Below are 25,522 nucleotides of genomic sequence, written 5' to 3' on the forward strand. Positions count from 1 at the left end.
ATCAGAATTGAACCCAGGGGCACCCGACCCCGAGCCCCGTCCCCAGCCCTGTTTTGTATTTTATCTAGAGACAGAGCCTCGCTGGGCGGCTCGGCCTCCCTGGGCTGAGGCTGGTAACCTGGGACTCCAACCACGGGGTTTCCACACACGGTCACGTAAATATCCCACACTCTTTTTTGTCGCCATCTAGAAAAATGGATATTTGCAGAACAATGAAACCTGGAAACCTCTAGAAATGCCTAAGAGGAAGCCAAAGAATCTCTGACTCACATTTCTTAGAAATAACCCTAGTAATATTCCGAGGTACTTTACGATCTTCTTTTGTTATTAAAGTAGCTTTGGAAACCACAAGTGTGTGTGTGTGTGTGTGTGTGAGTGTGTGTGGGTGTGGTATTGGGATAAAATCCAGCAGCCCTGTACCACTGAGCAACTTCCCCAACCCTTTTTTTTTTTTTTTATTTTGAAACAGGCTCTTGCTAAGTGGCCGAGGCCGGCCTCCAACTTGCGATCCTCCTGCCTCAGCCTCCTGAGCTGTTGGAAAGACAGGCGTGGGCCACTGTGCCCGGCTGTTTTCTGCTCTTCTTTACCAGCTGGTCTTCTTGACTCTGAGCCTCCTGAGGGTGCAGGTTCTCTTCTGAGAAGGTCTCTGGGCTCTGCCATCAGTGGACCCCTAGGTCTGGCTCCCGGCTGTCATCCCAGCAGCTCGGGAGGCTGAGGCAGGAGGATTGAGAGTTAGAGGCCAGCCTCAGACAGAGGCACAGGAGAAGTTTCTTCTCAGTGACTGGACGTGGGCTGACGGGTCTCCCTGGGAGGGGCACATGTCGGTCATCTTGGAGCCAGAGCTGTGACCCACTGAATGTCACAGTGGGACAGGAGGCACACTGAGACTCACTGTGGGTTTTAAGTGAGCAGAGGAGCGGCCTGATCGCGTGTTCCCGTGCCCAGGGCCTCGTGGGGCCCTGTCCCCTGCTGGCCTGTCCTCCCTGAGTCCTGGGTGCCCGGATGAGGCCCCTGTGCGTCTCAAGGGCACACCTCACGGAAGAGCAGCGGGTCCCGGGCAGGAGAAACTGGGGTGTGTGAAATCCGTCCCCTCAGACCCGTGTCGCCTCTGGGACTGCAGAGGCCTCTGTCCCCCGGGACTCAACAGAGACAATGGGAGGCCCCCGGTGGGCAAATGTCAATTGGAAGAAATTCCACCCATTTTTCCTCAAAAAGGCTGGGAAAGAAGAGCACAGCTCCCAAAGGAGGTCCTCTCTGAGGTGGCAGGGCCCGTCGGGGACAAGGCGCCTGGGAAGGCAGGTGCCCTGGGCCCACCCCAGCCCCTGAGACCCTGTTTTTTTTGGTTTTGGTGCCAGGGATTGAACTTGGGGACCCTCGACCCCTGAGCCCCGTCCCCACCCTGTTGTGCATTTTATTTAGAGACAGGGTCTCCCTGAGTGGCTCAGGGCCTCGCTTTGGCTGAGGCTGGCCTCTAAATCTCAATCCTCCTGCCTCAGCCTCCCTAGCTGCTGGGATGACAGGCGTGGGCCGCCGCGCCCAGTGTGGCCCTGTTACCATGCACACAGGACAGCTCACACTGGTAGCGGCCAGCGACACTTGGCCTGGTGCACAGCTGCTCTTCAAGGGCACAGATGAAGGTACCCCGAGCGCTGTGCTCTTTCCCGAGACAGGGACAAATGCTGGACCCGCAGCTGAGCAAGGGCCACCCACTGCCGAGGCCGCCCTGGGGGACCAAGATCGAGGGGTCTGTGTGGCGCTGACGGGAGGGGATCCTGTGGCCAAGCCAGAGTGAGGGTGTCTGGTCTCCTGGGCGTCAGAGGCAGCGACCAGGACGTCACCTCACCACACAGGCTCTTATGCCCCCATCTGCCCAGAGGGGCACCTGCGTGCGAGTATGTGTTGTGACGTGCCACTCAGCGTGGACAACGGAGGCTGAGGCCCAGCAGGGCCTGGGATGGGGGTGCCCCTGCAGAAAGACAAGGTCCTGGCAGCCCTTGGAGGAGAGAAGGCTCTGGAGAGGAGCCCTGGGAGGCCGAACCCCAGACTCAGGGCTGCCAGGGTCCTTCTTCCAATACCCTGAGCTGGTTCAGCTGCGGGCACCATGGCCCAGGCCTGTCATCCCAGGGGCTCCGGAGGCCGAGGCAGGAGGATCGCAAGGTGGAGGCCAGCCTCAACCCTCAGCAACTCAGCGAGACCCTGTCTCTAAATACCATACAAAATAGGGCTGGGGACGGGGCTCAGGGGTCAGAAGCTGACTCCAAGCGCAGGGCCATCAAGGGTCCGGAAAGGGAGAGGCAGCCAGGGCGCTGCAGGCCCTGCTGGGCAGAGAGATTTCACGCACTGTCTTTGTCTCCCTCCGGTGACTCCTGTGGCCCAGGGCACCCGTGCCTGCTCACACGTGCGTCCCAAATCCTCTGAGCGCTCTCCTCACTTCATAGAATAAATGGAACCTCACCAACTCATCCTCCTTCCATGATCGCTGCTGACACCCGTCTGATAACAGTGGCCTGGTGGGGACTGGGCCATCCTGTGTCCTCCTGATATTTAATTTCAGAGGAGCAGCAGCGGGGACGTCCACGGTGAGGTTTTTCATTAGAGGCTGCAGTCAGGAGCCTGCGAAGGCCACCAGACCATCCGTCTCCGTCAGGCCCAATCTTCTGCTCAGAAGGGGCTTCCTCCATGACCCGGGGCCAGCGCTGTGGCGCTCAGGGGACCAGCTGGTGACTCAGGACTTAGTTAACTGGCTGCTATCGACGAGGTGTCACTCAGCCTGCGTAAGTGGAACCCAGAGATCCTGCCATCCATCAACATGCCACTTGGGATCACCACGGGCCTCCAGCTGCCCTGGTGCGCAGGCAGGAGAGGTGGCCAGCCCAGAGCGGTGGCCTGTGGGAGGGCCCAGGAGGCGACCGCTCTCAGGAGGATGTATCAGGACATAGGGGCTCTGGCGGCCACAGAGACGATGGAGGAGAGGCTGCCTGTCTTTGTTCCTTTGTTAGAGAAAAAACAAAAGATGTGGGGCACAGTGGCCCACACCTGTCACCCCAACAGCAGGGGAGGCTGAGGCAGGAGGACCGCAAGGTGGAGGCCAGCCTCAGTCACTTACGAGGCCCTCAGCAACTCAGGGAGACCCTGTCTCTCAATAAAATAGAAAAACGGCTGGGGATGGGGCTCAGGGGTGGAGGGCCCCTGGATTCAATCCCTGGTACCCCCCAAAAAAGCACCAATGCAGCGTGCTGAGGCTGGGCATGTGGAAGCTGTCCCTCTGTGACACAGGATGCCGGTTTCTGGTGTCTGTCCTCTGGTGATGCTGAGCAGGGACAGGGATTCCGTCAATCAGCTGAGCTTGGGCATTAATAATTAAGTGCCACCGGGGCTCTGGCTTCTTGCTGCTTCTCGGGCTGCAGACGGTGTTGTACTGATGTCCTTGAGGTCACCATGGTCTGTCGAGGGCCTGGCGGGTCTGGCCTCCTGGCTTATTGGCCTCCCAGCCTCCCAGCCTCCCGGCCTCCTGGCCTGGGCCACAGCGGCCCCTCCCTCTTAGGTATCTTCAGTGGCTCACTCTTGCTCCCTGCAGTTTTGGGGTGTCTGCTCGTGGGCTAGAGTCCCTGCCAGGCTCTCCAGCCCTGTGGGGGGACCTACAAGCCCAGGAGACCCTCCTGGTATCTAGTGCCCGCCACTGAGGGCTGGCGAAGGAGCCACACACAGCCTCTCGGGCCCGTCCCGGGCTCTGCCATGGCCAGCCCGGCAGCCACCAGTGGAGCGCGTGCGCCTGTCTGCACTGTGCCAAGGCTCTAGGCCCAGGCGCAGGGGTGCTAAGCATCGTCCCCTCCAGTCGGCCACTCGGGTGCACAAAGGGGCTGCAGTGTCACCGGCTCCGGGGAGAAGGCTGTCACCCAGAGACACAGAAGCGGACCTGAACTGGTCACTTCAGGCTGGCCTGACTGCAGCCAAGCCCTGGCCACACCTGTTCCTCCCTGGTCACCTCCCAGGGCTCTGTTCATGCTGTCCCCACCAGCTCTGACCCCCCTGGGCCCCACCAGGCCCTGGGTTCCTGGTGAGGTGCATCCTGACCTCCTCCTGCTCCTCTGTCCCTGCTTCTGTCTTGCCGGGTGACGCCTTTGGTGGTCTCCTAAAAGGTGACCGTCCAGGGCGAGGCGGGGGCGCAGCGCAGAGAGCACGTCCCATCCGCATGGAAACAGAGAAAGGAAATCAAGGCCTGGGTCCATCTACGACTAAAAAATAAAGAAAACACGGGGATTCTGTGCTGTCCTGGCCACCTTTCCAAGGGGCTTGGAAATGATTTCCAGAAAAAGCAAATAAGAAGCCACCGGAGGGCCTGAGGCTGTGGCTCAGGGGCAGAGCGCTCGCCCGGGGCGCACGAGGCCCTGGGTTCGATCCTCAGCACCCAGAGAGGGCAGATAAAGGCCTCGTGTCCATCCACAAGTAAAAAATAAAATCAAAGGGTGGCATTTGAGAGGACTGAATGTATTCAGAAGAATGCACTTCTCCCAAAAAAGAGCTGAGCAGATTTTGTCTTTCTTTTTCCGGCTGGGAACAGGGTTGGGGAAGTTTGACAAAGTGATTCTAAATTCATCTCCAAAAACAAGTTGGGAAAAGATGATCAAGAGTTAATATTTTAAATCACTGCAGCTCCACAATGTGCTGCGGACACATTCGTCACAGGCAGTCCTGGTTTTTGGGGAGCCCGGCTGGAAAGAGACCCACGGGGGGCACTTTCCATCAGTGCTCATGGGGCACAGGACGATCAGTTTGTGGGGGTTTGTGTCTTACTCCCTGGTAAATCCCAGGGGGTTCTCTGCAGCAGCAAAATCTCAGAGGGTCTGGTCCCATTTGATTTATTAGAGACAGGGTCTCGCCGAGTTGCTGAGGGCCTGGCTAAGTGGCTGAGGCTGGCCTCCACCTTGTGATCCTCCTGCCTCAGCCTCCTGAGCCGCTGGTATCCCAGGTGGGAGCCACCATGCTCAGCTGGGGTAGGTAACTTTTGATCTAGCAACTTCCTCCACCAGAATTTACATAAGCTCACAAAGACAGATTGGTTGGAAATCATGATATTGGAAAAAAAATTTGGGGTCCATTATATTGGACAAAAAATTAGAAAGCACAGGGCTGGGTGGTGGCTCAGTGGCAGAGCGCTTGCCTAGCAGGTGTGAGACACTGGGTTCGATTCTCAGCACCACGTAAAAATAAATAAAATAAAGGTGCATCGATAACTAAAAAATATTCTTAAAAAATTGGAAAACAACCAAGGATCCATCAATCAGAGACTGATCATGTATGTTCGGGCCCAATCATGTAGGAGAATGGAAAGGTCACTCAACACGAAGATATGAACCTGCCTCTATTGATAGAGAAATATGTCCATGGTCTGTGAGTAAGAAAAAAGACCCGTATGGTGCACAGGGATTAGGGTCCCATTGATGTGCACTTATGTGGCTCTGCTCTTTGACTAAAAGTGATGTCATCAAAATAGAAGCAGAGAGAGATTTTGGATTTTTAAAACTCTTATTTTTTCTGTATCTTTTTTTTTTTTTTACAATATTCATATGTCATTTTTATAATCAGAGGACAAAACCATTTTTCATTTGGAAAAACTTTAAAGATGTACACACACACACACACACACACACTCATCTGCATATTTTGTATCTTTTGCCATTTTAAGATGCTACAGAAAAATGGCAAATCAAACAACGGGTAGACACCCGAGCTACACCCTGTAGATTTAAAAAGTCCATTTCTTGTGGGTGCAGTGCTGCACACCTGTCAACCTAGCGGCTTAGGAGGCTGAGGCAGGAGGATGGCAAGTTGGAGGCCAGCCTCAGCCAAAGCAAGGCCCTGGTTCAAAATAAAATACAAAATAGGGCTTGGGATGTGGCTCAGTGGTTGAGGGCCACTGGGTTCAATCCCTGGTATGCCCCATCCTCCAAAAACCCCCCAAAAGTCCATTCCTCTGCCCCTGAGCCCTAGCCCTGCCCAGCCAGGTCCATTCACATCACAAACACACTTACTTCCTCTGCCACCAGCTACATTAGATGGAGACAGATGGACATGAAACGCAGAGTAGAAGGGTGTCCGCATACAGTAGGAGCTCAATAAATGTCTGTTGGATTAGAAAAGGCAAAGGGGGGGTGCACTTATCTCTGAAATTCAAACAAGGAGCCACAAGTCCTTGTGGTCAGATGGACTGAGCCCAGCTGCAGAGTGTGTGTGAGATCAGCCGTGTTGGTCCCACTCAGAGACAGACAGACACGCGGACAGACACACAGAGACCGAAGGAAACACTAGGCTGAAATAAGCGCGAATTCCGGTGGACACAAATGCCACTTCCTGCACTTGGCTTTCAGGATCATCAGCAGCACAGGTGGGACAGGAGTGTGGTGGCTTCGGGGACGACACCCGTCTCCTAGAGTTGTCTTCCTCAGACACGCGCCCCACATGTCATCTCCCAGCCCAGACGCTCCCGATGGCTTCCCACGGCCCTGGAACCCAGCCCAAGGCCCTGGCACTCAGAGTCCTCCTGCTGGGTAGTGTCCCCGCTGTCCCCTGGGGGTGGCTCCTGGAGGCAGGCCAGCTGGATTGGGACCTGACGCCCCTGCTCCTTGGTTCTGCGATCATGGGCCACCTGCTCATCACTCTGTGACCTTGGGCCACCCCATTCACTGACTCCCCAGCTTCTGGCCTGGAAGGAGGGACAATAGTGAGATCATGTCCTCAAGGTGCGTTGGGACCCGTCCAGGCTACAGGGAAGGTCTGAGACGTACAAATGTCCCCACCTCGCTTCCTGTCTGCATGGAAAGGTTGACGGGGACCCTGGACAGCAAGAGAAGCCAGCTCTTGGGAAGAACAGGCCTGCCGGCTGGGATCAAGAAGGTGACGACTGGGTACAACTTTTCACAGTGTCCCTTATCATGACAAGGACTTCACTTTATAAAGTCTTGTTGGCACAGGTCCCAGGGATTGGACCCAGGGGTGCTTCACCCCTGACCCCCATCCCCAGCCCTTTTTAGATTTTATTGAGAGACAGGGTCTCGCTGAGTGGCTGAGGGCCTCGCTAAGTGGCTGAGGCTGGCCTCCACCTTGCGATCCTCCTGCCTCGGCCTCCCCAGCCGCTGGGATGACAGCTGTGCACCACTGCGCCTGGCTACTCCAAATTTGCAGAGAGGAAGTGGGTGCATCTCCATATACTCTGCAAAGAGCCACTCAGGCCTTTTGTCTCTCTGGATTTCCTGGACCGTGAACCAGCCATTTCGTGCCCCATCAGCCCCAGCCCAGCCTCCCTTCCTAAACCCAGTATTGTTCTCTTTTCTCTTTGAAAAATGCTTGTGCAGGCTGCAGCTGGGTCTCCCCAACAATCCAGCCTAATCCACGTTAGAGATCTGCCCTGCTGTCTAATCACCTTTTCATAATTTTTTCTTAATTCTTCAAGATGTCTTTCCTTTGAACCAATCCACGCCGTTATGTGACTCATTTGTATCCCACGGGAAGTGCCACCAATTTCACACCCGTGAGTCCCTGTGAGCCTTTATTCCAAACCAACCTATTTTCTCTTTTCTGTCTTTAAGGAGACTCTTGGCCTTGGCTTCAATGGGCATTTAGTGGTCTGCAGCTGATGCAGCAACAATCCGTGTTCACAGAACCCGAATGCCAAGCGCCCTTCTGTCACTGTCACCGCCCCGACCCTCCCTCACCTGGCTCGCTTCCTCTGAAGGCTCTGCTGCTCCCCTGCCATGCTGTCCTCCTGTCTGGAACCTCAGCCTGGACTCAGCCTCGTCACTCCCAGACAAGTTAATGCAAGGCTTCGTCTGGTGCCTGGAGTTCAAGATGGCTCCATGGACAGGAGGGACACTGTGCTGGCCCGTTAGGTGTCCTTGGATAGAACCCGGGGTGCTTCACCCCTGAGCCCCGTCCCCAGCCCCTTTTTTCTATTTTATTGAGAGACAGGGTCTCGCTGAGTGGCTGAGGGCCTCGCTAAGTGGCTGAGGCTGGCCTCCACCTCGCCATCCTCCTGCCTCAGCCTCCCGAGTCTCAAGGATGACAGGTGTGTGCCCTGCGCCATCAGCCTCATGAGATCAGAGACCGGCTGATGAGGCTGGCAGTCGGTGCTACAGAGTCATCCAGGGTCCAGAACGGAAGTGAAAGGTGCATTTAGAATCTCCTTCCACGTGCGGAACCCCAACTGCACCCCAGGGAGAGGGCCGTGGCCGGGGAGGTGGCGGAACTATGGAAAAACAACTCTCAGAACCTCCCGACCGATTAGAAAAAGAAGAAAGATTGGCCTGTAATAACGTCTAACCCGCAGAAGCTAATCTCAATGTAACACTCAGAGCAAAACAAAAGTGTCACAAAGCAAAAGAGCCCCAGCTCCCGCTTTTGGGGACAGCTGGCTTTATTCCCCAAGTGAGTCCATTAATAGAGTTGGGAATGAAATGCCATTTCGTCTTTGTTGAGGGAGGGGATTAACAAATCGTCATCTCTAAGCTCGGATTTTTGAGTCATGGATCTCTGAGCACTGAGCACGCACCAGGCTGAGGCCAGTGTGGCCCGGGGAGGCTGTGTGACAGCTGCCACCATTGGAGCCCACTCAGCCGGGCGTTGGCTAAAGGGCATGACCTTGGCCCTGGGGAGACCCGCAGCCCTAAACTGGGCCTGCCACCTCCAACGGCTTTCAGATGGCCTCCTCAGCCCCTCCACTCAGGTGCTGGTGACCCCCAGCGTTGGTGGGGACAGTGGACAACAACAGTGGACAACAACAGTGGCACTCTTGCTGGGCTCATCTCCTGGGCCTTGGTCAGGAACCCCCTACACGACCTGCCCACTCCTGTTTTTGGTACTGAGATTTGAACTCAGGGGCATGTGACCCCTGAGCCCCGTCCCCAGCCCTTTTTCTATTTTATTTAGAGACAGGGTCTCGCTGAGTGGCTCAGGGCTGAGGCCGGCCTCCACCTTGCGATCCTCCTGCCTCAGCCTCCTGAGTCACTGGGATTGCGGGTGAGGGCCACGGTGCCTGACTAGACCGCCGTCATTTATAAAGCAGGAAGTAAGGTCATGCCGCAAACGTCGTCCAGGCTGTCCACGACCGCCTGCTGGGGACAGTGGCCCGGATGCCACTGTTGGGGTTACTGGAGCGAGTCACTAGGTGGAGAGGCCTCTCTGTTCCCCACCAAGGCAACTCTTCCTGGGAGAAACACAGTGGCCACTGCCTGCCACCCAGGAGAGGAAGGGACAAAATGCCAAACGTGGGAGCGGAGGAAGTGGCACTTCTGTGGTTGGTGACACTGCGGGGGAGGAGCCAGAGAAACACAGTCGCTTCCCCTGAACATCTCCACAGCATGACACAGGCTCTGTGGCTTCCTTTAGTAACAACATGATCATCTCTCATGGCCCGTCAGGAAGTTCTGCTCTAGATCTGCCTTAAGTTGTTACAGCTGCACTTCAAGGCTCCAGCCTTCACCCCGGCACATCCAACAGCACTTCCTCTCAGGAGCTTTGGGTCAACCTGATGGCAGAACATGGAGTGCTCCAAGTTCCCCGTCACAAGGTGTCCCTGGTGATGTGGGGACGGAAGGCCAGCTGGGCCCTAAGGAAGGCCAGGCGCTGGCTCTGGAGGGCAAGGGTCCCAACTCTCCGCCAGCGCCCAGGTGCTGCTCTTGTGCCCAAGGTCCTCAGAATGTCGTAGGGACCCAGGCTCAGCTGTGCTGGCCTCACCTGGAGTCGCACTCATGGGTGTCGCAGCCAGTCAAATGTCCAGGTGAGATCTCTTTGGAGGAGGACACGGCGGCCCGAGGACATTCTAAACCACAGTTTGTGGCATTAAGGGGTTCATCAGGGACCCGCCTCACACACAGGTTTTTTTTTTTTTGGTACCAGGGACTGAGCTCAGGGGTGCTGAACCACCGAGCCACCTGCCCAGCCTTTTTTTGGTATTTATTTTAGAGCCAGGATCTAGCTGAGTGGCTGAAGCTGGCCTCCACCTTGCGATCCTCCTGCCTCAGCCTCCGGAGCCCCTGGGAGGACAGGCGTGGGCCACTGGCTGGCTCTCATACGTACATTTCAATGCAGATAAAGCTACAGTTGTCCCCTGGACCCTTTTTCTTGCTCCCGTCTCTCACTAACCTGGGAGTTCCTAAGTCAGGAGCCCTCTCGTTTATTGAGTACTTACTAAGTGCTGGGCACTTAAGACACGGCGGCCTTGCGACATCTTCTGCACGAGCCCTGCTGCGTGCTGTGCCGCAGGAGGCCCCAAACAGCCCGGGGGTGGGTCCCTGCCCCTGCCCTGACTCCCGCGCTTGGTGCCCATCTGTCACGGCCGGGTCCTGGGATGCAAAGATAAGTAGGAGATAGCAGTGGCCTCTGGACGGGGCCATCGGTCAGCAGCAAAGATGCCTGGGTTGGAGTTTGAGAAGTGAGCCTCATCTGGAAGGGAAGGAGGGAGACTGCTCTGGAAAGAACCAGGAGGTGCGAAGGTGGAGGCTCCACGGGCCTCTCTTCTGCAGTCAGGGCTAACGGCGAGAGGCCCAGAACGGACACCGTCATTGTCAGGACGCACCTGGCCTGGGGACCAGGGAGGTGGTGCTTCACCTGGATCTTGGGAGCCTAGAGCCAAGGAGGAGGCCGGAGGCCATGCCCAGGAGCCCTGCAAGGCTGCGGGGGACAGCTGTGGGGATACAGGACGGAGCAGAGGCCCGGAGCAGAGGCCCGCAGCTGGCCTCGTCATCCCACCCACACGCCACCTGTGCCGGTCACTGGCGCCCCCTGGGTCTTCTTTCCCTAATAGGAGAGAGGCACCACCTGCAGCTCAGAGAGTCCCCTGCCCCACACATGATGGGCTACAGGCTAAGGAAAACAACCGGGTTGTGCAGAGACAGCACTCAGCGACTCAGCCTGCAGCACTGAGCAACATAGCCACTCAGCCTCCAGCACTGAGCGACTTGGCTACCCAGATTTCAGCACTCAGCGACTCAGCCTGCAGCACCAAGCGACACAGCCACTCAGCCTCCAGCACTGAGCGACTTGGCTACCCAGATTTCAGCACTCAACGACTCAGCCTGCAGCACCAAGCGACACAGCCACTCAGCCTCCAGCACTGAGCGACTTGGCTACCCAGATTTCAGCACTCAACGACTCAGCCTGCAGCACCGAGCGACACAGCCACTCAGCCTCCAGCACTGAGCGACTTGGCTACCCAGATTTCAGCACTGAGTGACTCAGCCACTAGGCCTCTAGCACTGAGCAACTCAGTCACTCAGCCTGCAGCACTAAGCAACTCAGTCTTTAGCAGTGAGCGACTCAGCCTCCAGCACTGAGCAACTCGGCTATCTAGCCTCCAGCACTGAATGACTCAGCCTCCAGCAATGAGCAACTTAGCCAGTCAACCTCCAGCACTGAGTGACTCAGCTATCCAGCCTCTAGCACTGAGTGACTCAGCCACTCGGCCTGCAGCACTGAGCAACCTCAGCCACTAGGCCTCCAGCACTGAGTGACTCAGCCACTCAGCCTCCAACACTGAGTGACTCAGCCACTCACCCCCCAGCACTGAGCAACTCAGCTACTCAGCCTCCAGCACTGAGCGACTTGGCTATCCAGCCTCTAGCACTAAGTAACTCGGCTATCCAGCCTCCAGCACTGAGCGACTTGGCCACCCAGACTCCAGCACTGAGCAACTCAGTCACCCAGCCTCCAACACTGAGTGAGTCAGCCTCCAGCACTGAGCGACTTGGCCACCCAGATTCCAGCACTGAGCAACTCAGCCACTCGGCCTGCAGTACTGAGTGACTCAGCCACTAGGCCTTCAGCACTGAGCAACTCAGTCACTCAGTCTGCAGCACTGAGCGACTCGGCCACCCAGACTCTAGCACTGAGCAACTCAGCCACTTGGCCTGCAGTACTGAGCAACTCAGCCAGTAGGCCTCCAGCACTGAGCGACTCAGCCTGCAGCACTGAGCAACTCAAGTCACTCAGCCTGCAGCACTGAGCCACTCAGCCACTCAGCTGATCTGCAAGAAGCTCAATCCTTGTCCTGGACATTTCTGAGGGAGATATGGATCTTGGCAGGGTGCAGAAGGACAAGCTTGGACGCATACAGACCCACGCCCAGCGCAGCCTGCCACTCCCAGGCGGGATCATGGAATCTTTGCTCCTGACTGAAGAAGGCACCACCCTGGTCCGTATTTCCCAGACCAGGACAAGTTTACTTTGTTTGACAGTTTACAAGTCAGCAACTTTACTTTGGTTCTCACACCTGGGCCGCAGGGACGGCACTGGATCTGCCCTGGGAGTTTCTTGTGCGCGTGGAAACAGGTATCCTGAAACCACCCCGCATCACAGTGCTGCCAACTGCTTCTTCTAGAAATGTCTCCACTGAATTCTGTCTGGTCAAATAAATGCATTAAGTGGGTTCTGACTGGTAGCTTCTCAAAGAGCTGGTCCGTCAGTTCAAACCTCAGAGTTATTTTTTTTTTGATCCTGGGGATGGAACCCAGGGGTGCTGACCCCCTGAGCCCCATCCCCAGCCCTTTTTTCTATTTTATTTAGGGACAGGGTCTCTCTGAGTTGCTCAGGGCCTCCCTAAGTTCATTCCTCAGTGGTTTGGAATAGAAATGTCTTTCCAAAGGTTATCTGAGGTTAACTAAACAGGGAAGTGAGATAGAGGGGCATCTCTGAATGTTATCTGGGTTAAAGAATGTTTGGAAGGCCATTCCATTTGGGCCTCAAATAGACGCCTATTGTTTTCATGGGCTTCAGCCACTGGCTCACTAAAGTAGATGCAGATTGGGAGGCTCTGGTGGGTCTCAGCAGTTTTTAGTCTCAACGGTGGGTCCAGACAGGATTTCCACCATTTTTGCAGAGAGCCTGACCTCCCAGGAGGGTGGAGGATCAGGCCGGAGACCGGCCTCTACATCCACATTCATCGGAGCTCTTTGGATCAAAGTCCTTGGAGCTTGGTGACTCAGCCTCAGGAAGTAGTTAATAACCTTCTTCCTTCACCCAATTGTTCCCTGCTCTTTGAGGGCCGGCTCTCCGTGGGGCTGGAGGGCTCCGACAAGTTTCCTGACAGGGAGAAGCCGAGGCTCTCAATGAATCCCACAGGAAGAGGGCTGATGGCTGTCGTGAAAAATAGACAGGACATGAGAAATGCAGGATGTCCCCCCTGGGGTCTCGATTTCTTCCTTCAGGAAAATCTGAGCCATGTGGCCTGCTGTGCTGCTGGAGGTGCACGGTGTGCTCCTGGACAGACAGACTTGGGGTGTTTGTGTCCAGTTCCCTGATGCGATTGTGCCCAAACAGGAGGCCCCCATGGTGACAGGCAGCTTCTGCAACACGGGGCTGGGTCCAGGCCTTGGTAAAACTTGGGGACCCAAGAAAAGGCAAGAGATGCTCCTGGGCCAGCCACATCCCCAGCTGCTAAAAGGAACAGTCTGGCTGACTCTGCTTGGGTACTAGTTCCTTTGTCTTGAGTGGCCCTGTGACTTCTTGGAAAAGTCCAATTGTTCCTCAAGAGCTACGTGAGGATCTCTGCTTCCAAGCTTGGGGAAGATCTAGGTCCTCCCCTGGAAGTGCGGAGAAGTTAGCTTGAGGAAGAAAATAAAAAATCAGCAGGCAGGCACAGTGGCACACGCCTGGCACCCCAGTGGATCATGAAGAGAGGGAGCCATAGCAAGTGCGTGGTCATTCTTAAAGCCATTTCTTATGTTTTATTTAGAGACAGGGTCTTGCTGAGTGGCTGAGGCTGGCCTCCAACTTGCAATCCTCCTGTCTCAGCCTCCTGAGCTGCTGGGAATGACAAGTGTGTTTTCTCTTTTTTAAACACTGGATCTACTCCAGGCCAGAGGCCAAGAAGCTATCTAAAAGACCAGGGGAAGGCCAAATGGAACTTTCAAAAGGCTCAGTGGGCTGCGGGAATGAAAATCGTGGTTTAGAGCTCACCAAGAGAGAGGAGTCCTGGAAGGTCGTACCCTAGGGCAAGCCACGGTCAGCTGGTCCCTGATGGCAGCAGAGTGACCTACCTTTATCCAGGAAGCCACCCAGAACAGGGAAGGGGACTGTCACCAGGACCTGTACACCTCCTCTGTCCAGGGCCTGGCATTCATCAGGAATCACCAGGCACAACGACGGGGCACAGGGCGGGTGGGGGCAGGAAGGGCCCAGAAATGGACCCCGAGATGACTTTAGATAACTGTGATTAGAACGCTCAGGAAAATAGACAGCAAAAAGGAGAATTTCACCAGAGACAAGTGCGGGCCATGGCACGGGGATTTTCATAAAAGAAAAAGAGAGAGGGAGAGAGAGAGAGAGAGGGAGGGAGGGAGGGAGGGAGAGAGGGAGGGAGGGAGAGACACACTAATACATGAAACTAGAATCCCAGAGACAGGGAGAGAGAACACAGGGCAGGCATTATCTGAAGAGATAATGGCGGAGAAATTTCTAGAACTGACAAAACTCCAAGGCTTGAACCCCAAAAAGGGAAGGAGAGAGGATCTATATTGCTGGTGTCCCCAGAGAAAATCAGGAACCCAGGAAGAGGCTGGTGACATCTTTAAACACCTGAAAGAAATGACTGAAACATGTTTCTAGACAGTTAAAAACAGAATTTCCAGCAAAGCCGCCCCGAGAGAAGCCCTTGGTTGGGTGGAATGCGATCTTGGGAACAGGAAGCTGATAGAAGAGTAAAGACAGGAAATGCAAAAGTGACCGAGTGGCTCTGCTGGTGGACACAGACTGCTCCACCTGGTGACAGATCACGGAGAAGGTGGGCCCAGGCAGGACAAAGCTGGGTTCTAGAAAGTTCCCAGGAATCGACAGCATTTTCTCTAATCACAGCAGGTGCAACTGGAGATCAGTCACCAAAAAGGGTAACTGGAACATTGCCAAGAAATCAGAATGAAAATCAGAACATTTCTGAGTGGATGATGACCAAGACACCATGTCAAAAGTGTCCAGTGGCCCAAGGCCAGGTCCTTTCACTTCTTTGGAGAAGGTAAATCACCTGCCCCAGGGCCTTTGCACAGCCTGAGACTTACTAAATGTGTTTCCTCCCCGTCTTCTGGCCCACTTCTGAATTGCAGGTGTTACTGTGTCCAGAGTCCGGGTTCCTCTCTTTTTTCTTTTTGAACTCAGGGCACACTGAACCCGTGCTCTACCTCTGAGCGATGTTCACAACCTTTTTAAACTGTATTTTGTTTTACTTTGAGACAAGGTCTGGCGAAGTCGCTTAGGCTGGCTTTGAACCTGGGCTGCTCTGCCTTGTTCTCCTGAGTCCCTGGGAGGACAGGCGTGTGCCTGGAGTGGTCTGTGCCTTTTTATTGGTTCTCTGTGGTTCCACACGACACGGGGATTGACGTCGACTGTTTAACTCACACTTTTTCCCTTCCCAGGGCTCATTACGATAATCCATAGTGGTTCAGGAATTGTGCAATTCATTTCCAAACACGGGTCCCCGAGCGCTCTGCACTTCTGCTGGTGGGGACCGGGGGAGTCCTATTCATCATCGTGTCCCCAGGGCCTAGCATGGTGCGTGGCAAACAGCAGGTGCTCTATGTGTGTGTGTGTGAGTTGATGAATGAAAACACGGACCCACAGTTTGCCAGCGGAGTAACCGCTCGGTTGACTCAAAGCTGCTAAAAGATGCTCCACTGTCTTGGAAGAGAGTTCCCTGTGTCACCGCTGCCAGTAGTTGGCGTTTCTTTCTGTGACATTTACAATCATCTGCTGATCCAAGAAACCGCCCAGAGACTCCCCTGGATATTTAAGGGAAATAGCGTCTGACTGTGCGCTGCTCCCTGATTACTCTTTGGGAAAAGACAGAATATTCTGGAAACTCGACTTATGTATCCAATGTGTTCACACCAGGTGAGTCCCGAGAAAGCCATCCGGACGACCGCCACCGTGGGTGACAGTGCGGGAGGCTCTGGGGCTGCTGCAGATGAGGTGGCTCAGGCCCGGGTGGCACCTGTCTCTCAGTTCCGAAGCCGAGAGCAAGTCGCTGGCAGAGAGGCAGGGTATGGGCCTGCTCCCTGGGCACGGGTGGCACTTCCCTCTGTCTCCACAGGATGGAGGGACACAGGGAGCCCTCTGGGTCCCCTTATAAAGACACAAATCCCATGGCGAGGGCTCCACCTCAAAACCTCCTCACCTGGCCCCAGCCCCATTCCTGATACTGTCACCCTGGGGATTAGGTTCTTGGGGTCCACAGTCAGCGGTCACCACCGGCTGAGGATGTCCTGTCCGTTGTTAGGGGAGGAAGTGGTGGCCCGCAGAAGTGGAGTGACACCCAGGATCACAGACCCTGTGAGTGGAGGGCTGAGTCCGAGCCAGGTCTGTGTGACTCCAGATGGCTCCTGGTGTCCCCTGCTGCCTAGTTTCTGTGTAGAAAGGGCCTTCAGGTGGCAGAGCTGACATAGACACAGGAAGAACATGGCTCTGGAGCGGTCGGAGCTAAGTGGGACCCCAGCTCCAGTACAGCACCAGCTGTGTCAGCTTTCTGTCACTGTGACAAAGTGCCCGAGGAAATCTACTTAAGAAGAAGAAAGGTTTCTTTGGTTCGCGGTTCCAGAGGTTTTAGTCCACAGCTGACGGGTCTGTTATTGGGCCCTGAGGCAGCCCAGCCTGTCATGGAGGAGCTTATGACAGAGGCCCAGTTCCTTCATGGCCGGGGGAAAGCAGAGAATCAGGGTAGGGACAGGGTGGGGACAGGGTGCCCTTGGAGGGGCGTCCCCAGTGACTCGACTTCCTTCTGCAGGGTCCTAACTCCCAGAGGTCCCACTACCTGCCAGCACTGCCTGGGGCTGGAAGCCACCCTTTGACACCTGGGCCCTTGGGGACAGTAAGACCCAGGCGATAGCACTCTGTGATGGTGACCAGGTGAGGCGGGTGTCTGGCCTCTCAGGCCGCAGCCTCAGCTCTTCATGGAGCAAGTGGCCACCAGCAGGAGACAGGCCAGAAGAGGGGCCTCACGGGGCTCAGTAAATGGTCCCTCAGCTTCACTCTGGGTGACAGCACCTTGTCCCCACCCTGCCTGCAGAGGGGAGGAGGGGGCTGCCTGTGATGACACAGGGCAATTCCCCAGGCAGGTGACTCACGGCCAGGGCCACGGACGGGAAGGCCCCAGCGGCTCCGGCTCTGCTCCAGGCTGCCTGGCGGCCACTTTGGGCCCCATGTCCCCTTTGATGTGGTGCCCCCTCCCCCATCTGTACCCAGGCCCAGCCTGACACGGAGGAGGGACCCTTCCCAACAGGCCTGCTGCCCCCAACAGCGGTGCCCACAGGGAGGTGGCACACAGCCGGCCCCGCCCTCCGTCCCCGGGTCCCGCATTCTCCAAGCCCCTCTCCTGGTCCCCGTGCCCTGCTGAGCCGGGCCTCGGCCTGGTCCTGGCTGGGACACGGATTCCCGGACAACTGTTGCCTGTCCCCAAACCTGTCCTCACGCCACCTCGCTTCCTTCAAGTGTCTCCTGCTCAGGAACAAGTCCTGGGCTCTGGTGACATCACGGGCCTCACAGTCCTTCCTCCTGGCTCCCCTCCTGGCTCTCTGCGGCAATCCCAGGGATGGAACCCAGGGACCCCGATCTCTGAGCCCCGTCCCCAGCCCTTTTTAGACCTTTATTTACAGACAGGTCTCTCTGAGTTGCTCAGGGCCTCGCTGTGGCTGAGGCTGGCCTCCAACTTGTGGTCCTCCTGCCTCAGCCTCCCCAGCTGCAGAGACGTCAGGCGTGCGCAGGGTGCCCGACTCTGCGTCATTGTCACAAGTTTGCTCACCCTGGGGAGGGAGAGGAGCTGGTGGCAGCCTCAGCTCCCTGGGAGTTCAGTGTGGCCCGTCCTGCGTGTCACCAAGCCAGAGGTGCCTTATGGGAATCAGGAGTGAAGGAGTTGACTTTGGGGACATGAGAAAAATCCCAGGGCTTCCTCCACCAGCGGCACCAGCTGTCAGACAGGGGTCGGGTCTGCGTCCCCCCACTGTCACCTGCCAAGAGCGGGAAGGACTGACAGCAGATGTGGCCCATGACTGATGGCCAATGGCTGCGTGGGCCCAGGGGACAGTGCGGGACAGATGGCTGCCTGTCATCAGAGAAATGGGAGACCAGGCCAGAGGTGCCAGGCGTCAGGCCACCCGAGGGACGCACGACGCGGGCCGGGTCCCAGAGAAGCCAGCTCTCACCTTATGGCGCTCTCGGCCTTGGTCGCGGCCTCGTGGAACTGCTGCGACGACAGCTTGTACAGCTCGGCGTTCTGGAAGACAAGAACAGGCCTGGTCAGTGACCCGCCAGTCCCCTGGCTCCCGTGCGGACCCGGGACAAGAGGGCGCTGCGTCACAAATCGACAGATGCTAATTTCCTGACCAGCATCAAAGCCGAAGGGTGATTAGTCCCCAGCTCGGGCTCCAGTGCTCACAGCTGCCTTGGAATATTCTAGAATACAGAGGCTGCAGGAGCCTCTCGTCAGGGTGGCCTCCCTCGGCCCACAAGCCCAACCTGCTGCCACCTGCTCTGGTAAAGAAAGCCCTCCTGGCACCCGGCCACGTGCATTTCTGTGTGTGCCCTCTACGGCTGCTCCGGAGGCGAGGCCGAGGAGTCTGGCGGAGGCTGTGCGGCCCCCCAAACCTGGGACCTTCACTATCTTCTTATTCATTTTTTGGTGCTGGGGATGGAACCCAGCAGCGCAGAGTCCCCGAGCCCCATCCACAGCCCTTTTTATTTCTTATTTAGAGACAGGGTCTCGCTGAGTGGCTCACGGCCTTGCTAAGTGGCTGAGGCTGGCCTCCACCTTGCGATCCTCCTGCCTCAGCCTCCTGAGCCACTGGGATGACAGGTGTGCGCCACCGTGCCTGGTATATTCACTGTCGCTTTTTAAAAAAGTTTTAAAAAGTTTTAGTTGTAAATGGACACGATGCCTTTATTTTATTTATTTATATGGTGCTGAGGATCGAACTCAGTGCCCCATGTGTGCCAGGCAAGCGCTCTGCCACTGAGCCCCAGCCCCATATTCACTATCTTTAAGGAGCAGACGCGCGGGGAGCAGAGGCCAGGCCGTGACGCTGGCTCCCACAGGAAGCAGATTCCAGAATGCAGCCCTGCAGCCGGGCCAGGCCAGGCGGGCCTGTGGAGAGGGCAGGGAGTGGCCACAGCGGCCACCTCTCCCCAGGGCGGGTGATGAAGGTCACAGCCATGCCACGCGGGGTCAGTCTGAGGCAGACCCTTGGCAGTCCTGGGCCACCGGTCAGGGGCAGGAGGCCTGTGAGGGCCTTGGGTGTGGCCCTGTGCCCCAGCCCGGGGACAGCCATCCTCAGGCAGCGAGAGGCACGGGGCCACAGGTGGGTGGCGGGCATGGCCCAGGCTCCCTGGGCCAGGAGGGCAGGTCTGGGCGGGAACCAGACGCTCTGGGGACTGTCCCACTGCAGCCCAGCCTCCTGGAAGTGCTGCCCGGGAGGTCCATGGGGAGGGGGGGCCCTGAGGACAGGCCCTGGGTGGGGACAAGGGAGGCCACTTGGATGCAGCTCTGTGGGATTCCAAGGGGCCCCGAGCCAGGGCTTCTGGGAATCACGTTCAAACCCAGAGACTCTGATCTTGCCTCAACCAACCCTGGGTGTCCTCCACCCCCGAGCCCCGTCCCCAGCCCATTCTATATTTTATTTAGAGACAGGGTCTCCTGAGCTGCTTTGGGCCTTGCTAAGTTACTGAGGCTGGCCTCCACCTTGCAGTCCTCCTGCCTCAGCCTCCTGAACCTGGGATGACAGGCGTGGGCCCCCACAGACCCACATTTTAACCTTCACTCAGGCACGTGCTGCCTGTGGTCTTGGGATGAGCCCCTTAATCCCTCTGAGCCTTGTTTGCTTAACTAACTGCAAGACAGGTGTCATCTACTTCCCAGGGTGGCTCAGGGACGGGCTGGCGCTCAGCACCCACTCCGCCCAGCACAGCCTTCTGTGATGAGGCCCGGACTTTTCTGACACTGACACGTGGCTCATCCCAAGTCCCTCTGCAGACCCTGGCCTGTGTGTGTCCTTTCCCACAGACTCGCTCCAGCCTTCTCTGGGACAAAACTCCTCACTGCCTGTGGCTTGTCACATCCATGGGGCCCCTGGGTGTCAGGCCCGGGCACCTGCTGATGTCCCTCTGGAAGGGAGACCCGGGGTCTAGACGGGGCCTGGCTAGCAGGAGACGCCCAGAGTCCTTTGCTCTGGATTTTGTCCCACCGGGGACAGTCTGGCCGCAGCCAAGATAGACTGCCAGCTTGGAGTGACCGTGTGTTCAGCTAGATTTGTCATCGGAAGTACCCACAGGCCAAGAAGTGGCCGCAATGGCCCCACAGCCACTTCCTCTATTGTTTCTCAGAATGACTCAGTGAAACTCCCCTCCTCTCGGCCCCGCTGTGGGGACCTGGGGACCGCCACCCCGGGTACAGGAAGGCCTCATCCACAGGAACCCCCGCCCCGATCTTGCTGGAGGGGACCACGTGTCCCTCCCTCTTTGGGGGTAAGGTCACTCCATGGGTCACCACTACAAGAGGGCGACTAGGCCCGGCCACCAACAGGGCTCATCCTGAGAAGCCTCTCGGGGCCAGGGGACCCCAACACAACAGCAGCCCGCTCCCTGGGCTTGTGGGGTCTGCACACAACACAGTGTCACCGCAATAAGGGGACCTGGGCCAGATGGTCCTCTTGGCAGCTGGACCCCGCGCCGTGGCCTGATCTGGTTCTTTACAGTCAACAGTGTTTTCGAGAAGGTATTAACTCTTGTGGCTTAAAGGACAAGGACAGGAGGGCAGACGGCACCGAGCAAGGGCAGGCCTCCTGGTCAGCTGGTGCCCAGCCTGTCCTCCTGTCCTCTGGGCCCTGGTGGGGATGATGCGCAGCCAGCCTGCCCGGGGCCCGGATGTCCCTGACAGCCCACCACAGCAGGTGACGTGTCCTGGGTCATTTTTCACTTCCCCGGGCCCTTACCTGTTTTCCCTCTGAATGACCCTTTCTGGGCTGGGGACCTCTCCGCACAGAGTCCTTGGCCCGTGTGCACCAGGCCCTGGGGTCCGTCCCCAGCACCCCAGAAACACACACACAGATGGACAAACGGATGAGCGTCTCTGCGTGGCAGAGACGTCCCAGGCCACCTGTGGTCCCCACCACCACCACAGTGCTCAGAGGAACCTGCCGGCACCCAGGACTTGGTGCACACGTGAGTCCATCTAAGGGAACATTCTAGAAGCCAAGTCCTTGGGTCAAATGGTGTATTATTATAATTATTTTGGTTCCAGGGATTAAACCCAGGGGTGCTCAACCCCTGAGCCCTGTCCCCAGCCCTTTTTATATCTTATTTAGAGACAGGGTCTTGCTGAGTTGCTCAGGGCCTCACTAAGTTGCTGAGACTGGCCTCTACCTTGTGATCCTCCTGCCTCAGCCTCCTGAGCGGCTGGGATGACAGATGTGCATCACTGCACCTGCCTCCCCCTTAGACTCTATCCCCCATCACACGCAGTCAGCCAGGAAGCCAGCTCTTTGCTTAGGTGTGTGTCTTCCAGGGCTCGAGCCCCACAGTCACCATCCTGCAGGCCCATGGACGGGCGCTTGCCCTTGCACCGGCCATCACACCACAGACCCCAAGGCGCGGGCTTCTCTCTCTGCCCGGCGCTCATGGCTCGCCGCTCCTGCCCTGGCCCAGGACAGCAGGCCAGACTCCTCCTCCGCCAGTTCCCGTCCCCCCCAGCTGCCCGCCGTGCTGCCCTCACCGTCATGCTCTCTTTTGATCTTGCAGATCCAGGCCCTCGGAGAAATCAGACGGTATGGAATATGAAAACCGCTTGCAAAGTAATTGAAGAAACACTGTGAAACCCACAGAGATGACACTCGCACCTTCCTCCTCACGTTATTTAATTTTTAATGGCAGATTTAATTAATGGAGATCAGGCTTTGCGCCTTCAGATGTGCACTGAGCAGCTGGAGCGGGGAGGAGGGGCGGCCGTGTGCAGGGCCGAGGGGGAGGCTGTCCCGGGTCGGGGGCCAGGAGTCCCGGGGAGAAGAGGAGCACCTGCAGATCATCACTCAGGATCCTCAGATGCCGTAACTCAGGGCGGATTCGCTGCCATGCCCTTCAGGAGACTCCCCCGCAACTCGTGGGGTGCCAGGGTTGCTCTACAGAACCAGGGGTCGTGCCTCCCGAGGCCTAAGTGGGGAGAACTGGGTTCCATCCTTAGCCCTAGACAGGAAAAGTACGAACCTGTGCCCCTGCTGTCCCCTCACTGAATGAGGACAGCCTGTAGCCGGGCACAGTGCTGCACACCTGTCCTCCCAGAGGCTGGAGGCTGAGGCAGGAGGATCACAAAGTCGAGGCCAGCCTCAGCAATTTGAGTGCTCCTGAGTTCACTCCCCTGTTACCCATCCCCCCCCCCCAAAAAAAAAGAGTCTAAAGGGGATCCAAGCGTTCCCGGATGTATGTGTAACCAGAAAGACAATTCAGGTGCATTCTAAGAATCACGGCAGGTAGCCCAGGGGGCAGTGGTGACAGGCACGCGTGGGCCAGGGGCTCAGACTGTGGTGAGGTGGGGAAGCCCCTCCCAGTGTCCCTGCAGACACCTGTCAAGACCTCTGTAAAAGGGAGGAGGGTGACAGGAGGGCCTTCCTAGGACATGGCGGGCTGGGAATGAGGTCATGCACAAAGAATGCTCGGAACAGGGTGGCCACAGTCACACCCGGTCAGTGTTTGCACAACGCCACAGACATCCCCCACTCGGACCCACAGGAGCCAGGAGCCGTCTGAGGGGACTGACGGGCGTCTCCCTGGGGAGGGCCAGTCCACAGAGGTGGGCTCCAGCCTCTTCTGGGCAGGCGTGGACCCCAGGGTGGATCACGGTCCCTGGCACACAGCGGTCTTCAATGCAAAGTCCCTGAGAAGCTGGGGACAGTCAGGGCGCAGTGGTTGACTTATCAGGGGAGACGGTTTGCTGAGCCCGTCTGTCCCTAAGGGAGCTGGCCGGCTGATGTGGAACGCAGCTGCGCACAGCCTAGGGGACACTGAGGTGTGGCCAAGAAGAGTCCGAGGACTTAAGTGGGAATCAGGAATTTGGAATCTTCATCCCAGAGTGGGGGCATGGGGCCAAACGCTTCTGGGAGGAAGGAAGTGTCCCGGGCACCAGGCTCTGGGTCCTCCAGCAATGTCCCCAGAACTCAGATCCCACAGGGACACATCGGACACTGTAGGGGGACTGTCCAGCAGACAGATCCTGGAGGGCTCAAGGGCAACTGGAAGGTCAGGATGAAGAAACTGAGGCTGAGCCAGGCAGACTCCTGCCCCGGGTGTTGCCCCCTCGGCCACGAGAGCACGCTCTGACCACAGCTCCGGGACAGTCCCACACAGGTCCCAGGTGCCCAGGGTCCCCCGGGAAGAAGAGCATGGAATCAAAAGCCACGTGAGCGGAACGCGGTGCCAGTGCATGGAGATGGCCCTGCAGAAAAGCAGCCAAGCCCAGAATCTTGGCTGTGCGGGGCGCAGGAGGGACTCTGGCAAATGGAGGCCGCTGGACACGGGCCAGGGCCAGGGCCAAGGCCGGGAAGCCCCAGAGCCCGAGAGCAGATTGCAGAAGGCGTGTTCCTGCCAAGGCGCTGTCCGCACGGCCAGGCCTGGTCAGCCGGGGCCCCGGAATCGACCAGCCTAATTAGCCGAAGCTTCTGGAAGCTTACAGAACGCGGGTTCCCAGGACAGGGGAGGCGATGGGCAGTCGGTGTGGAGCTGCTCACGTGGGAACAGCCAGGCTCGAGCGGAAAAGGAGCAGAGTGAGGCTTTCTAAACAGGTCCAGATTATCAGTGTGAGTGTGTGTGTCAGAGTGTGAGTGTGAGTGATTACGAGTGTATGAGTGTGTGTATGAGTATGTTAGAGTGACTGAGTGTGAGTGTGTTTGAGTGTGACTGTATGTGACTGTGTGTGAGTATGAGTGTGCATGTTTGAGTGTGACTGTGTGTGTGTGATTATGAGAATGTGTATGAGTACAAGTGTTTGAGTGTGAGTGTATGTGATTATGAATGTGTGTCAGGGTGTGATTATGTGTGAGTATGAGTGTGTGACTGTGATTATGAATGTGTGTGTCAGAGTGAGTGTGAGTCTGAGTGTGTGTATGTGTGAGTGTGATTATGAGTGTGTATATGAGTATGAGTCTGAATGTGAGTGTGTGTGTGAGGTGTGACTGAGTATGAGTATATGTGAGTGTATGACTGTGTGTGTGAGACTAATTATGAGTGTGAGTGTGACTGTGAGTATGAGTGTGTTTATGTGAGAGCGTGAGTGTATGAGTGAGTGATTATGAACGTGTGTGTCAGTATGTGTGCTTATGAGTGTGAGTATGAGTGTGTGTGTGACTGTGAGAGTGTGTGTGACTGTGTGAATCAGTGTGATTATGAATGTGTCAGAATGAGTGTATGTGAGTGTGTGTGTATGAGTGTGATTATGAGTGTATGAGTGTGTGTATGAGTGAGTCTGAATGTGTGTGAGGTGTGACTATGTGACTGAGTATGAGTGTGTGTGACTGTATGTGAGACTGTGATTATGAGTGTATGTGACTGTGCGAGTATGTGTGTTTGAATGTGTGTGAGACCATGAGTGTATGAGTGTGATTATGAATGTGTCAGAGTGAGTATGTGAGTGTATATGTGTGAGTGTGATTATGAGTGTATGTGTGTGTATGAGTGAGTCTGAGTGTGTGTGAGGTGTGACTGTATGAGTGTGTGTTTGTGTGACACTGATTATGTGTGATTATGAATGTGTGTCAGAGTGTGAGTGTGTATGTGTGTGATTACGAGTGTATGAGTGTGTGTATGAGTATGAGTGACTGAGTGTGTTTGAGTGTGACTGTATGAGACTGTGTATGATTATGAGTGTATCTGTGTGATTATGTGAGTATGAGTGTGTATGTTTGGGTGTGTGTGACTGTGACTGTGTGTGTGATAGTGTGAGTGTATGAGTGTGATTATGAATGTGTGTGTCAGAGTGAGTGTGTGAATCTGATTATGAGTGTATGAGGTGACTGTGTGACTGAGTATGAGTGTGTGTGAATGTATGACTGTGAGACTGTGATTATGAGTGTGAGTGTATGTGACTGAGTGTGAGTATGAGTGTGTGTGGAGCGTGAGTGTATGATTATGAACGTGTGTGTCAGTATGTGTGATTATGAGTGTGAGTATGAGTGTGTGACTGTCAGAGTGTTGAGTATGAGTGTGTGTATGACTGTGAATCAGTGTGATTATGAATGTGTCAGAATGAGTGTATGTGAGTCCGAGTGTGATTATGAGTCTGAATGTGTGTGAGGTGTGACTATGTGACTGAGTATGAGTGTGTGTGACTGTGATTATGAGTGTGTGTGTTTGAGTGTGAGAATGTGAGTGTATGAGTGTGTGATTATGAATGTGTATGTCAGAGTGAGTGTGTGAGTGCATATGTGTGTGATTATGAGTGTATGTGTGTATGAGTGAGTCTGAGTTTGAGGTGTGACTGTATGAGTGTGTGTGAAGGTGTGTTTGTGTGACTGTG

The 25,522-nt window shown here is 56.2% G+C and overlaps 1 protein-coding gene across 1 annotated transcript in view; it reads right to left on the reverse strand.

Annotated features, from left to right (window-relative positions):
• CHCHD6 (coiled-coil-helix-coiled-coil-helix domain containing 6) overlaps positions 1-25,522 on the reverse strand; it is a 180,168-nt gene that overhangs the window by 1,439 nt on the left and 153,207 nt on the right. The window contains exon 6 of the mRNA XM_081276335.1: positions 18,174-18,244. Within this exon, the coding sequence (XP_081132461.1) occupies positions 18,174-18,244 (71 nt within the window). The remainder of the gene's footprint in view (positions 1-18,173; positions 18,245-25,522) is intronic.

Source organism: Spermophilus citellus, assembly GCF_964194105.1.
Source record: "Spermophilus citellus genome assembly, chromosome: 19".
Lineage (NCBI taxonomy): Eukaryota > Metazoa > Chordata > Mammalia > Rodentia > Sciuridae > Spermophilus > Spermophilus citellus.